At 46.9% G+C, this 13417-nt stretch overlaps 1 protein-coding gene across 5 annotated transcripts in view; it reads right to left on the reverse strand.

Annotated features, from left to right (window-relative positions):
* Positions 1-5452: 5452 nt before the first annotated feature.
* The window catches only part of LOC118396450 (dual specificity protein phosphatase 8-like), a 64335-nt gene continuing 56370 nt past the window's right edge, over positions 5453-13417 (reverse strand). For all 5 annotated transcript variants that reach the window (XM_035790676.2, XM_035790678.2, XM_052465490.1 and 2 more), the window contains 4 exons: positions 10892-11052; positions 10408-10567; positions 9898-10021; positions 5453-9223 (listed from right to left, as the gene is read on the reverse strand). In XM_035790676.2, the coding sequence (XP_035646569.1) occupies positions 8002-9223; positions 9898-10021; positions 10408-10567; positions 10892-11052 (1667 nt within the window). In that variant the 3' untranslated portion in view covers positions 5453-8001. The remainder of the gene's footprint in view (positions 9224-9897; positions 10022-10407; positions 10568-10891; positions 11053-13417) is intronic.

Below are 13417 nucleotides of genomic sequence, written 5' to 3' on the forward strand. Positions count from 1 at the left end.
CTCCTCTGCTGTTCCTATGGGGGGGGGGGATTGTCTGTTCTATGATAGGGTGTGTGACTGACTCTGAATTGATTATGACCGAGCTCTCTCCGTAGCCTGTAGAGGAGACGGTGTGCACTGACTCTTTCCCCTGTGATTGGAGAGAAAATGACCGCACCCGCAAAATGTTCCTGTGTGTGGCACGGAAATTGTATCAATGCTGGTTGGGTCTGGAGACAACCCCAGTGTCCACTGTGCACCATTCGGAAGAGAATGCTCCCTTACCTACTACAACAAAGGCCCCAGTGCCCACGTATCGCCAAAAGGTTAGTGGACAGTGTTCAGGGCCAGGGCAATTTTTCATCTGCCTCGAGGCAACTTAACTTAATTGCATTTACCAATTGAATGTCAATTTCTTTGTTTTCTTTGTTTGGAGAGCACGTGTCCGGTTTCTCTATCATGTTTAATGTTGTGTGAATGCGTGCTTTAGCGTGCATAGATATACCTGGCCTGCATGCCAAGAATAGGGATGGCCAAATGTATTTAAGTGCCTATTTGGTGATGCTCTATTTAGTCATATCTGAGCCTGGTAGCCCCACCAGCGCCGTGCAAATAAATCCCACACTCACTTTGCACCTCTACCTGCCTGCCTGCATATATCGACGTTCTCGTGGCCTTTTCAAACGTCCGAAGTCAAAGTCTATTTCTAGTGATCAGGCTGCGCTTGCACACACACACACACACACACACACACACACACACACACACACACACACACACACACACACACACACACACACACGCACACCAGCAGCTGGCTATGATGGTAGTCGTGGACAGACCAAGTACACATAAACGATACCGTAGAACAGCATTAGTTTCCGGTGCTTTGCACAAATCACGATTTCGCAGGTGTTAGCGTCTTCTGAATTTCGGAAGGGGAGGGGACACAAGGCCGTAACGTGCAAAGAGAGACAGTGGGCTCTTCCTTCCAGTTCCGATCGTCGTTGTATCTCTTCTCTTAACAGATATAGACCAGAACTTAATCGAGGAACTGACCAATTATGCTAGACTTTAGTTCTCTGTTAACCCGAGATTAATAATGCATCACCCCTGCCAGTCTTCTTTCTGTTGGTTGCAATTTAACCTGTTGCGACGAGCAATCCCGTATCCGGGATCGTAATTATAGCCTCAAGCTCATTACCATAACGCAACGTTAACTATTCATGAAAATCGCAAATGAAATTAAATAAATATATTGGCTCTCAAGCTTAGCCTTTTGTTAACAACACTGTCATCTCAGATTTTCAAAATATGTTTTTCAACCATAGCAAAACAAGTATTTGTGTAAGAGTATTGATAGCTAGCATAGCATTAAGCCTAGCATTCAGCAGGCAACATTTTCACAAAAACAAGAAAAGCATTCAAATAAAATAATTTACCTTTGAAGAACTTTGGATGTTTTCAATGAGACTCTCAGTTAGATAGCAAATGTTCAGTTTTTCCAAAAAGATTATTCGTTTAGGAGAAATTGCTCTGTTTTGTTCATCACGTTTAGCTGAGAAAACCCCCTGAAAATTCAGTCATCAAAACGCCGAACTTTTTTCCAAATTAACTCCATAATATCGACAGAAACATGGCAAACGTTGTTTAGAATCAATCCTCAAGGTGTTTTTCACATATCTATTCGATGATAAGTCATTCGTGGCAGTTTGGTTTCTCCTCTTAATCACATGGGAAAATACATGCAGCTGGAGATTACGCACCAATTTCGACGGAGGACACCAGGCGGACACCTGGTAAATGTAGTCTCTTATGGTCAATCTTCCAATGATATGCCTACAAATACGTCAAAATGCTGCAGACACCTTGGGGAAATGACAGAAAGTGTAGGCTCGTTCCTGGCCATATAAGGAGACATTGGAACACAGCGCCTCAAAAATCTGGCTCACTTCCTGTTTGAAGTTTCATCTTGGTTTCGCCTGTAGCATTAGTTCTGTGGCACTCACAGACAATATCTTTGCAGTTTTGGAAACGTCAGAGTGTTTTCTTTCCAAAGCTGTCAATTATATGCATAGTCAAGCATCTTTTCCTGACAAAATATCTTGTTTAAAATGGGAAGTTTTTTTATCCATAAATTAAAAGAGCGCCCCCTATATCCAAGAAGTTAACGCTCATTGAGACATTATTGTGCTGAGCAGAAAAGGCTGGGGGCCAATTGGAAATATGTGTGCTCCGAGAAGACATACATTTCTCCAATTCGTTCATGGTTTGGGTTTCGCTCTCAGCTGACTAAACATTCATACTGTGCCCTAGGCGGAACTTCTCTGAAACGGCAATGATATTACATTTTCAAACTGCGCCATTTTAAATGCGTGCCTCAGTGCATACACACAACACATTAGATGTTACGATCAAGTCGGTAAAAAGTAACATTTGTTGATGTTTCAATGGAAAGTGTTCTGAAATTCCTGACGTCATGAAACCAAAATGGCTATTGTCTCATTCAACCATTCAATTCATACAGAGATGCTTGTAATAACATGGTACCTTATGTCAAACTTGCTGAGGGCAAATGTTTTTTTCTCTCTCTCTCTCTCTCTCTCTCTCTCTCTCTCATGCACACTGAAATATACACACGCATGCAGACGGACACATACACAGAAAAAACATTCGCACGCACGCACACATACACACACCTATTCTCTCATCCTGTGAAGGTAATCACTATTCAAACACATCACATCATGGGGAAAACACCGCACCCATCCAACCATCCTCCCTTCGCTGGAAGCTGGAAGATAACGAGGAACAAGGAAACAGAGGAGTTTCACATTTGGCCAGAGGTGTGTGTGTGTGTGCGTGCGTGTGTGTGTGCGTGTGTGTGCGTGTGCGTGTGCGTGTGCGTGTGTGTGTGTGTGTGTGTGTGTGATCAAAATCGGATCACATGCACATAAAACAGTACAGTGAAATGCTTACTTGCAAGCCCTTTCCAAACAATGCAGCAATAGCAAGGTAAGGGTAAATAATATAAAATAAATAAGAGAAATAAGAAAAGTACCATCATTTCAATGTGCAGGGATACTGAAGTAGTGAGATATGTACATGTCAGCAGAGGTACAACAGTGGCTGTTAGCAGGATAAATAATAATAGTGTGTGTGTGTGTGAGAGAGAGAGAGAGAGGAAATGAAGGGATAACACTGACAATGAACCAATGTCAGAGAGAGAGTGAGAGGAGAACATAAATTCCACAGTGACTTGGCCGTAGATCCACTCTCTATTCCCACATCCTCTCCCTCCCTCTCTGGCTCTCGGGCTGTCTCTCCTCTTTCCTGTGGGACAGAGCCATGGAATTCACCTTGAACCCTTTCACATCCTGACTATGATTATAACCCTAGCACTACACCTTGCCAGGTTTTATTCTATTGTTAGAATGTGATGTATGTATGGGCACTATGTGTAATGTAGATGGGCTCCATTGACAGCATCTATTTGGTCTATATCTACAGTACCAGTCAATAGTTTGGACACACCTACTCAGTCCCCATCTGTACTCCCTGTTCACCCACGACTGCGTGGCCAAACACGACTCCAACACCATCGTTAAGTTTGCTGACGACACAACAGTGGTAGGCCTGATCATCGACAACGAGGAGACTACAGGGAGGAGGTCAGAGAACTGGCAGTGTGGTGCCAGGACAACAACCTCTCCCTCAACGTGATCAAGACAAAGTTGCTATAGGAAAAGGAGGGCCGAACAGGCCCTCATTAACATCAACAGGGCTGTAGTGAAGCGGGTCGAGAGTTTTAAGTTCCTTGGTGTCCACATCACCAACAAACTATCATGGTCCAAACACACCGAGACAGTCGTGAAGAGGGCACGCCAAAACCTTTTCCCGCTCAGTACATCACCGCCTGGTATGGCAACTGCTCGTTATCTGACAAGGCACCCCTGTTAATTTAAATGCATTCCAGGTGACTACCTCATGAGGCTGGTTGAGAGAATGCCAAGTGTGAAAAGCAGTCACCAAGGCAAAGGGTCGCTACGTTGACACTTTTTTTGGTTACTACTCTGTGTCTCACAAAGCCATGTCGGTTGGGACCAAAAATCTCAAATTTGGACTCATCAGAACCAAGGACAGATTTCCACCAGTCTAATGTCCATTGCTCGTGTTTCTTGGCCCAAGCAAGTCTCTTCTTATTATTGGTGTCTTTTAGTTGTGGTTTCTTTGTAGCAATTCAACCATGAAGTCAGTACCTCCAGGCTCTGATCAGGCCCTACACCCAAACAAGGGCACTGCGTTCATCCACCTCTGGCCTGCTCGCCTCCCTACCACTGAGGAAGTACAGTTCCCGCTCAGCCCAGTCAAAACTGTTCGCTGCTCTGGCTCCCCAATGGTGGAACACACTCCCTCACGACGCCAGGACAGCGGAGTCAATCACCACCTTCCGGAGACACCTGAAACTCCACCTCTTTAAGGAATACCTAGGATAGGATAAAGTAATCCTTCTCACCCCCCTTAAAAGATTTAGATGCACTATTGTAAAGTGGCTGTTCCACTGGATGTCATAAGGTGAATGCACCAATTTGTAAGTCGCTCTGGATAAGAGCGTCTGCTAAATGACTTAAATGTAAATGTAATGAAGGCCTGATTCACGCAGTCTCCTCTGAACAGTTGATGTTGAGATGTGTCTGTCACTTGAACTCTGTGAAGCATTTATTTGGGCTGCAATCAGAGGTGCAGTTAACTCTAATGAACTTATCCTCTGCAGCAGAGGTAACTCTGGGTCTTCCTTTCCTGAAGCGGTCTTCAAATTTCTTTACATTTTCCGGATTGACTGACCTTCATGTCTTAAAGTAATGATGGACTGTCGTTTCTCTTTGTTATTTGAGCTGTTCTTGCCATAATATGGACTCGGTCTTTTCTCAAATAGGGCTATCTTCTGTATACCACCCCTACCTTGTCACCACACAACTGACTGGCTCAAACTTATTAAAGATGGAAAGAAATTCCACAAATGAACTTTTAACCAGGTACAACTGTTAATTGAAATGTGTTCCAGGTGACTACCTCTGAAGCTGGTTGAGAGAATGCCAAGAGTGTGCAAAGCTGTCGTCAAGGAAAACGGTGGCTACTTTGAAAGATGTATTTTGATTTGTTTAGCAACTTTATTTTTGGTAACTACATGATTCCATATGTGTTATTTCATAGTTTTGATGTCTTCACTATTATTCTACAATGTAGAACATAGTCAAAATAAAGAAAAACCCTTGAATGAGTAGGTGTGTCCCAACGTTTGACTGGTACTGTATGCGTATTTCATGTGTTGTGGTGATTGTGCAGCTAAGACGTTGAAGACACATTTCCCTTAGGGATAAAGACAGTCTGGTCATGGCTTTGTTTTGTCCTACAGCTGTGCACCACCACCCCAAGAAGGACTCACGTAAAACCCCCAAAAAGAGAGTCAGAGAACAGTTCATATTTTTGTAATGTTTGCATTTTTGTCTCATTTTCACAAAACAGGTACAGGGGAAGGAAAAGCCTTTCAAAGGAACCTGAGGTATTTTGCGTCAAGCAGCCTAAGGTATCAGGATTTTCTTTTCAAAACTTACCTAAACTCATCAATGTTCTTAGATACGTTGCTATTTACACAACATAATAATAATTATATAATAATAATAATAATAATAATAATAATACATCAATACCAACAATTATAGCAATCGGGACAGCCTGCATCTTCTCTTAACATGTTTTAAAATAATTATAACATCTTTTAAAAAATAGAGAGAGTAGAAGGAAAGGCTAGGAAGAGAACTGAACACAGGAAATCCAGGTCTGACCTTACAGCAGCACAAAGGTATAGGTCAAAGGTCAACGTTCGCCATAGAGAAAAGATAACCGAAGAAAAAGAAAAGAAACACATATACGTACATCATAAATAAATAGACAATCTCGCACCAGGAGAGCAATAGCATTCATTCATTCACCTCTGAATCACAACAAATTCCATTCGAGTTTCATCCCTTCCATTTTGTTTTTTTTATCATACCTTTGGAAAACAAGAGTGAGCGCGATAGAGAGAGAGCGAGGGAGTGAGGGGGACATGCATTGTGCTGATGTGCCAGCAGTTGTGTATCCTGCTCCGGGCTTGGCTCACTGAAAGATCCCCTGAGAACAAACGAATGGTGGCGGTGTATCTTCGTGTGTGTGGAGGGGGTTTGTTTCAGCTTTGGGCTCCTCTCACATCCCAACACTGTGTGTGTGTGTGTGTGTGTGGGTGTGTGGAAACTAGCCAACAGAATGAGTCTAGCACTCTTAGGTGGATGTCTCTAATATTGTCAAATGTGTGGATCTACTTGCATATACCAGTAGTTGTTGTCCGTAGCCCTCGAGAAATCAACAGTCCTTCCTACAATAATGCTGCTCTTTAGAAGAGCACTGGGTTGAATAAGGTTCTTCAGTCTCCTCACACGAACAGTCTCCCAGTAGATAACCCTAATAACTGTAGGAGCCCACGATCACAAAAAAATAACATCATAAATACACACAACTGAAGAGTCGACACAGTGAGCACAAGACGTGGAAAATATGTATTTCAGCGTCTTTACAAGCCAAAATACATGTTTTTGTACGTCTTTTCAATGTCTTTCAAACGTGTTGTGCTCATAGGGAAGTAGCTAGAAACCCCTCAGATGACTGTTCTTCACCATACCACGCGTCTGGTTATATCACCAGGGGTTCGAGCGTGTTGGTGCCCTTAGGAAGTGGATGGGATACTTGTTTTTGAAGAGAGTGACAGAAAAGTGCATTTTAATGTCAGATGAAACCCAAAATAAATCACTCTCCCTCCAAATAATGAACATCACATATTGCTTGTAGTTTTGTGTGTGTTGTTGCATGTGTATGTGTTTCATAAATACCATTCAACAAAAACTGAGATTAACAAAGGAAAAAGTCCACAAAACATGATTATTTCTCATTACCAGAATGAACAGATAAAATAAATTAAAACTATGAGAAAAACAAATGTTGATTAAAAGTCCATTAAAATTGCTATATATATTCATATAGTATTTGTCTGTCTGTCGGCCAGCCACTCTGGAGCATGCTCAGTAGAGGCTGGGAGAAGGGGGGGCATGGGTGGGGGGTATACACAGGGGGGTGGGGTGTGTGGAGGGAGACATGCGTGTACAGAACGCCACTACAGGGAGGTCGTAACTTAGACCTAACCCCTCCCCTCCCCACCGCCCCAAACCTCAGTCACGTCACACCGTTTAACACTGGAAATAAGGGAGCAGAAGAGGATTGTGGGGAAAATACACTGTCAGTCTTTATCGGTCACCATGAGTCCTCGTGGACCATGCTGGGCTGACACGCCAACATGGAGGATCCTTCACTGTTTTGATGCAGTATCACCGGTATAGTCACTTAGTAGACACTGAATGGTATCTCACTGCAGTGTGATGTGCTGTGTTTCTGGGGTACGTAGCGCTTTCAAAGTCTTTTTAATGAATGGTGGGGCAGACTGAGCCATGCTGGGGTTCACTGGGGCTGAAGTCAAGCTTTAGGAGGAAACCGCTTGGCTATACGTCTCAAATGACACCCTATAACCTAACTAGTGCTATACTTTTGGTGACATTTGTTCAAAAGTAGTGCACTATATGGGGGATAGGGAGCCCTTTGTGACTTGCCCCAGGGTCCCTTTTTGTCTAGCTGACACCATACAGAGGAAATAGTTCATAGTTCAGTGTCAGGCCCCACAGCCTCCATCTTCCCCAGAGTTTCTCTCTTTAGAGCTTAGTTTGGTAGTACTGCAGATGTACAGTAGTAGTAAATTGACAGTTGAACCTCATGTCTAGTCACAGAAACTCTCTTTCCATTTGTTTGTCTTCTCAAGAGTTTGAGTCTTTAACACGGTCTGCGTAGGGATTATAAATCTCCCCCCTATGTCCTCCCCCCTCAGGTCCATTTGCCCCCCTCCCTGGGCGAGCAGGTTGTGGTCCGGAGTCCGGTTTGTCAAGATACCTCGATGATCTCCATGCTCCCGGAGAAGCTAGACTGCTTCCCAATCTTCCCTAGCTCCTCCCGGGAATGTGTCTCGGAGATGCCCTCCTCAAACTCCATCTGACAGCTGCGCCGCTTGAACTGCTTGTCGTTGCTGTTGGAGCCCGTCCCATTAGCAACGGTCGTCGAGGATGACGACGACGCTGACGACGACGCCGTTTTGTCCCGCGGCACTTTCTCCCGTAGCCGCACCCCTTCGCTACACCCGAACGCCACGTAAGCTGAGCTGCTTCCGAATCGCACTTCCACCCCTCCTCCACCGCCGCCTCCGAGTTCCATCCCTCCTTCCCCTACCTCTTCTGTCCCAAAGTACCAGGGGGTGTCGGTGGTAGGGGTGACTGGGGTGGTCGCCTGGACTGTGTCTCTGTGTTTGGTCCACATGGTCCCAGATCCCATGGTGGGCAGGGAGAGAAGCATGGAGCCCTTCAGGCTGTCGTCCAGGCTGGGGCTCTTGTGGACGGGCAGGGAGCGTCCCAGAGCCAGGCTGAGGGACTGGGGGTGTGGGAGGTAGGAGTGGACCGGGGAGTTGCTTGTGGATCCAGCTCCACCAGATCCAGAGCCGTGCTTGGCTTTCCTCCTGGGCCTGGACAATGAGGGACCTCCAGAGCGAACGCCCCCTTCACTGGGACCCCCGACGCCGAGACCCCCGATGCTACCGCCGCACCCCGGGGAGGGGAAGGGCGACTCGGCTGAGCCAGGGCTGTCCGGGGCGGGGGAGAACTGGGGACAGATGCCGTTGACAGGGGGGCTGTCCAGTTTACACAGCTTGGGCACATCCTCGGAGTGTGTGGGCGCTGCCAGGCGTGGGCAGTGTGGGCTGCTAGGGGAGTACACAGACTTGATGTCCAGGGAGAAAGAGCGCTTCAGCCGGTTAGTGTCCAGGATGCGCTCGGCTGACAGGTGGAGGCCGTTGAAGCCCTGCTGGAGGGAGGTCGGCGAGGGGAGCTTGGGTTCTGAAGGGGTCGGGGGCTCTGCTAATGAAAAGTCATGATGACCGTTGACCTCTGAACCTGAGCTGACCCCGTTGACCTCTGAACCCTGGGATTGACCTTTGCCCTCAGAGGTCTTGTCATCCGACAGCGCTTGGAGGAGCCGCAGCCCCTTCTCGAACTCCAGCAGCTGGCCCAGGAAGTTGAAGTTGGGCGATATCGAAGGCCGCCGGTCCTTCACAAACCTGGTTAGGGGGGAAACAAGTGAGCGGAATGTTAGTTCCAGTTAGAGTTGGGGATCCAGTTGCAAAGTAAAGCAAAACAAATATTTTGTAAAGTTCCTCGAAGCTACTTCCTGTGTGAACCTAATATTGATTGTTGGGTTGCATGCAGGGATACTCTGTGATTCTATCACCTTCCCCAGAGTCAGGTGAACTCGAGGATACCATTTTTCTGTCTCGGTGTCCAGCATGAAGGAAGTTAGAGGTCGTTTAGCAAGCCAATGCTAACTAGCATTAGCTAGCAGATACCCATAGACTTCCAGTTATTGCGCTGATGCTAGTTATTAATTGCGCTGGCGCTAGTTCGCAATTTCCTTCAAACTGCACACAGAGAAATAAAAATGGGATCCATTGGTTAATTTGACTCCGGGGAAGTAGATAAAGGGGCTCATCGCCAAAATCCTGAAGTATCCCTTTAAGTAGCAGGTTAACCCCCAGATGAACTGGTGTGAACTAACTGAAAAGATGATCCTAGGTCTATGTTCTCCAGACAACACCGCTAGTTCCTATTGTACACTTTTGTACAGTTCCTCTGGCAACCATAACAATTTCATTTCTCACGACTGGGGAGTAGAGTTGACTGTCTAGCGTTTCCTCAAACACTTGAGTCGCCTTTTTAAAAGACGGGGAGAGTGTACCTGTAGGCGTCATCCGATGACAGGCCCATTGTCTTCATGATGTATGCGATGGCGATGGTTGCCGAGCGTGAGATTCCAGCCAGGCAGTGCACAATGACTCTGCAGTTTGACACCTTGGCTTTGTCTGTTGGGAGGGGGAACAAACACGTGTGAACACACACAGCTGTACACAAAACCCAGGAACAGTTAGTCAGAACAGAGAGTCCCGAGAGAATGGAAAGCCCATTGAAAACGATCCGCCACTTCCTGTTCAGCACTGGGGGTCGTTGCCATGGCGATTAACATGGCTTCGGGAGTGTCGCTATTGATGCAGTTTATTGTACGTGTTCAAGTACCACTTGTTAAAGCAAGGAGAATTGTATGGTGCTGTACATTGTGACTGTGATACTTTGAATATGAGGGCTGTTTCACTATGTTCTGTGACATACACTACCGCTCGGGCTACTAGCGCATATTACCGTTGCATATTCTCCCGCACATACAAAAGACACACAGAGAATCTTGACTTACCAATGAATTCATTGGTTTTCTCCAGCCAGGGCAGTAGCTTCTCGCAGTAGTTGTCGTTGACAGGGATCCGCATGAAGTGGCTCTCGCTGATGAAGTCCGGCTTGGGACAGGTGTTACTGGCATTCAGCACGTACGTGATGCCATTCTGAACCATCAGGTCCTACAGACAGACACGACGAGAGACACAGACGGGGGGACTGTTAGGAAAGGCAATAACAAACCAAAAAATGGACAGCAAAGGTAACACTTCATATTTCTGCTCACAGTCCCTCTACTCCGACTCAGAGTGTTCAATAGTCACATGTATTGGGGTTGCGGGTGTAATTGCAGGGGTTGCGGGTACATGCAGGACTAGTGAAATAACATCATGGAAATGGTCATGTAAAACAATATGACTATAAATAGCACTACAGACACAGCGACAACTGTGGCCGTGATGAATAAACACATGTCCATATTCCCCCCTTCTCTGCTACGGGCTCACCTGGTTGAGGACGTCTTTCTGCGACCCCAGGTAGAGGTGTGGTAGGATGCGTGTGGGGCCTACGTTAGCTACAGGCAGGCAGGGCTGGGATATGCTCATAGGCAAAGCTGGCTTGCCCTCACACAGCCCGGGGAAACAGGAGGAGAATGCAGCAAAGCCCCCTACAGGAGAAGAGAGAGAGAGGGACAGAGAGAGAGAGAGAGAGAGGGACAGAGGGACAGAGAGAGAGAGAGACAGGAGAAAAAATATCAGTTATACTCTACAATACAACTTTCCCCAAAAATTGGCAAAACGTTTGGGCGCCAATGCGTTTGGTTCAGCCGCACATACAGAACTCACGCCCCAATACACAGCATCTCTTAGTGCACTGAATCCCCTCATGTTACAAACGTGTGTTCCAACAACGTCGCCTAACCATTTGAAACTGTGGACATATTGTAGACAACAGTTGGAGCTAGAATGCGAGATAGTGCCTCAGCTCCCAGATCAGTAGGAAAAATGTCTCTGTCGCATCTTTGACTGTGGGTTAGTTTGGCTGCTGGGCGCTGAGGAATGTGTGTAGCTGGCCCTTTAAGAGCAGGCGGATCCACTTTTGGCCTGTGTGTGCATTAGTGTGTGTTAGAGACTGTGTGTGTGTGTGTGCAGCTCTGTTTCCTGCATGAGCTCATGTCCTGTAGCAGAGAATTGCGTCAGGGCTGGGGAATGAGAGAGGCCACAGGTGCAGGGCCAGCACAGAGGCCCAGTAACACCCCCCCCCCCTCCGACGACCGCGCAGTACACGCGCACACAGACGCACACTTGCACGCACACAGCATACAAACGCACACACATGCGCGTCCAGTGTGCACACAACCGCGCGGTACACAAAACACACAGACTCACACACACACACACCACAGTCATTTGTACAGAAGCCTGCATACACACGCAAAACCACACAAAGACAATCTTACACAATCTTGCTCACTCTCGCTTTCCAAGTCTGACTCACACACACATGAACAAACACACACTCGCTCATCATTACTCTGCATTACCACGGTTGTATAACTTCTGGGCGGGGCTAAGGGGGGAGGGGAGGGGGGTGAATGACCTCGCCGAGCAAAGGAAAGGTGGGAGGGAGCGAAGAGAAGGAGGGAGAGACGGAGGAGTGCTTCAAGGAAACCCTGAGCCCCAGCCCAAGGATTAGAACCTAATCTAGGTTCAGCCCTGCCTGCCCCAATCTGGCCTACTGCCACACACACACACACACACACACCAAAGTGCTGCTGTGCTGAATATGGGTCGTAGCGGAGTCAGTGTGAGCAGAGTGTATTCTGACCCACTGATAGGCAGGCAGACATAGGGCTATATCTGGCGCCCGTCTCTTTAAGAGTAGAGAGGATTGGGAGGAGGGCCTGCCTGTTTCCAGCTATTAATGGCAACCCGGGCAAAAAAGATGACATCACCTCTCCACACGCAGTCGGGCAGGCAGAGAGAGAAAGGCCGCAAAACAAATGAAGAAAGAGAGGGACAGAAAGAGTACGCTCTTACTATGACTAAGGGAGTCCCCCCTTCCCTCAATTAGCACACTTCCTTTCAGCAGTAGTCTACGCCTGCACAGATATAATAACTTCTGGAATATTCCTCACTCCGAGCCACCCCCATCCATATGCACTTTATTCACACGGCATAGAACAGAACAGTGGAAGGAAGGAGGGAAGGAAGGATCTCTTTCAGGTTGTTCTTTGAAGGCTATCTTCCTGGTCGTGCTCATGCTCTCTCACTCTCTCTAAGCTCCTCTGACCGAGGAAGGAGTGTGTTCCTGAAAAACAGGAAAACCCCCACGTCACGTTAAGAAACATTTCCTTTTTCATTTAAGAGGACATTTGTCAGAGGGTTGTTGAGAGGATCAAGTCAGCATGGGACAGTGGGTGTTCAATAGCTAGTGCTGCCTTCGTGCAAAATGACCTACTCTCCTCCTGAGGTACAGAGAGCAGAGATAACACAACAGGATTGTGTGGCCGTGGGTCTATTGAGGGCTATTACGTTTCAGCAGCGTTATGTCAACGCCTATCAAACACACACACACACACCACTGAGCTGTCCAAAGGTTTTACCGTGGGCCTGTGCGGCGTTCGTTGGCTCTCAGTCAGCACTGATAACACACACTCACTCACTGTCACCGGTCACCTGACCTTCAGACTTAATGTTGCTACGGCAATCACACGGGGACGATGTGGCCCGACCGCTGGGCCTATTGTCCCTGGGGTGCTGTCACTATGGGAAAACTCACCATGCGCCCACACACACATATACAGAGTGCCATCATACACACACTCTTGAGAACCTGATGATGTGCCAGAGACATGCACTCACATCCTCCCAAAAAGTACCAGATGACACATCTCTCCATTCCAATCCAAACCCATTGAAAAACAACCATGACACACTCTGGTCCAGCTGACTGATGCGATGACATCATAAAGTCAACTGTCCGTAAGCGCGGAGAAACACAGTCACAGACCAGGTCTGCTTCCCAAATCG

Source organism: Oncorhynchus keta, chromosome 17 (assembly GCF_023373465.1).
Source record: "Oncorhynchus keta strain PuntledgeMale-10-30-2019 chromosome 17, Oket_V2, whole genome shotgun sequence".
Taxonomy (NCBI): Eukaryota; Metazoa; Chordata; class Actinopteri; order Salmoniformes; family Salmonidae; genus Oncorhynchus; species Oncorhynchus keta.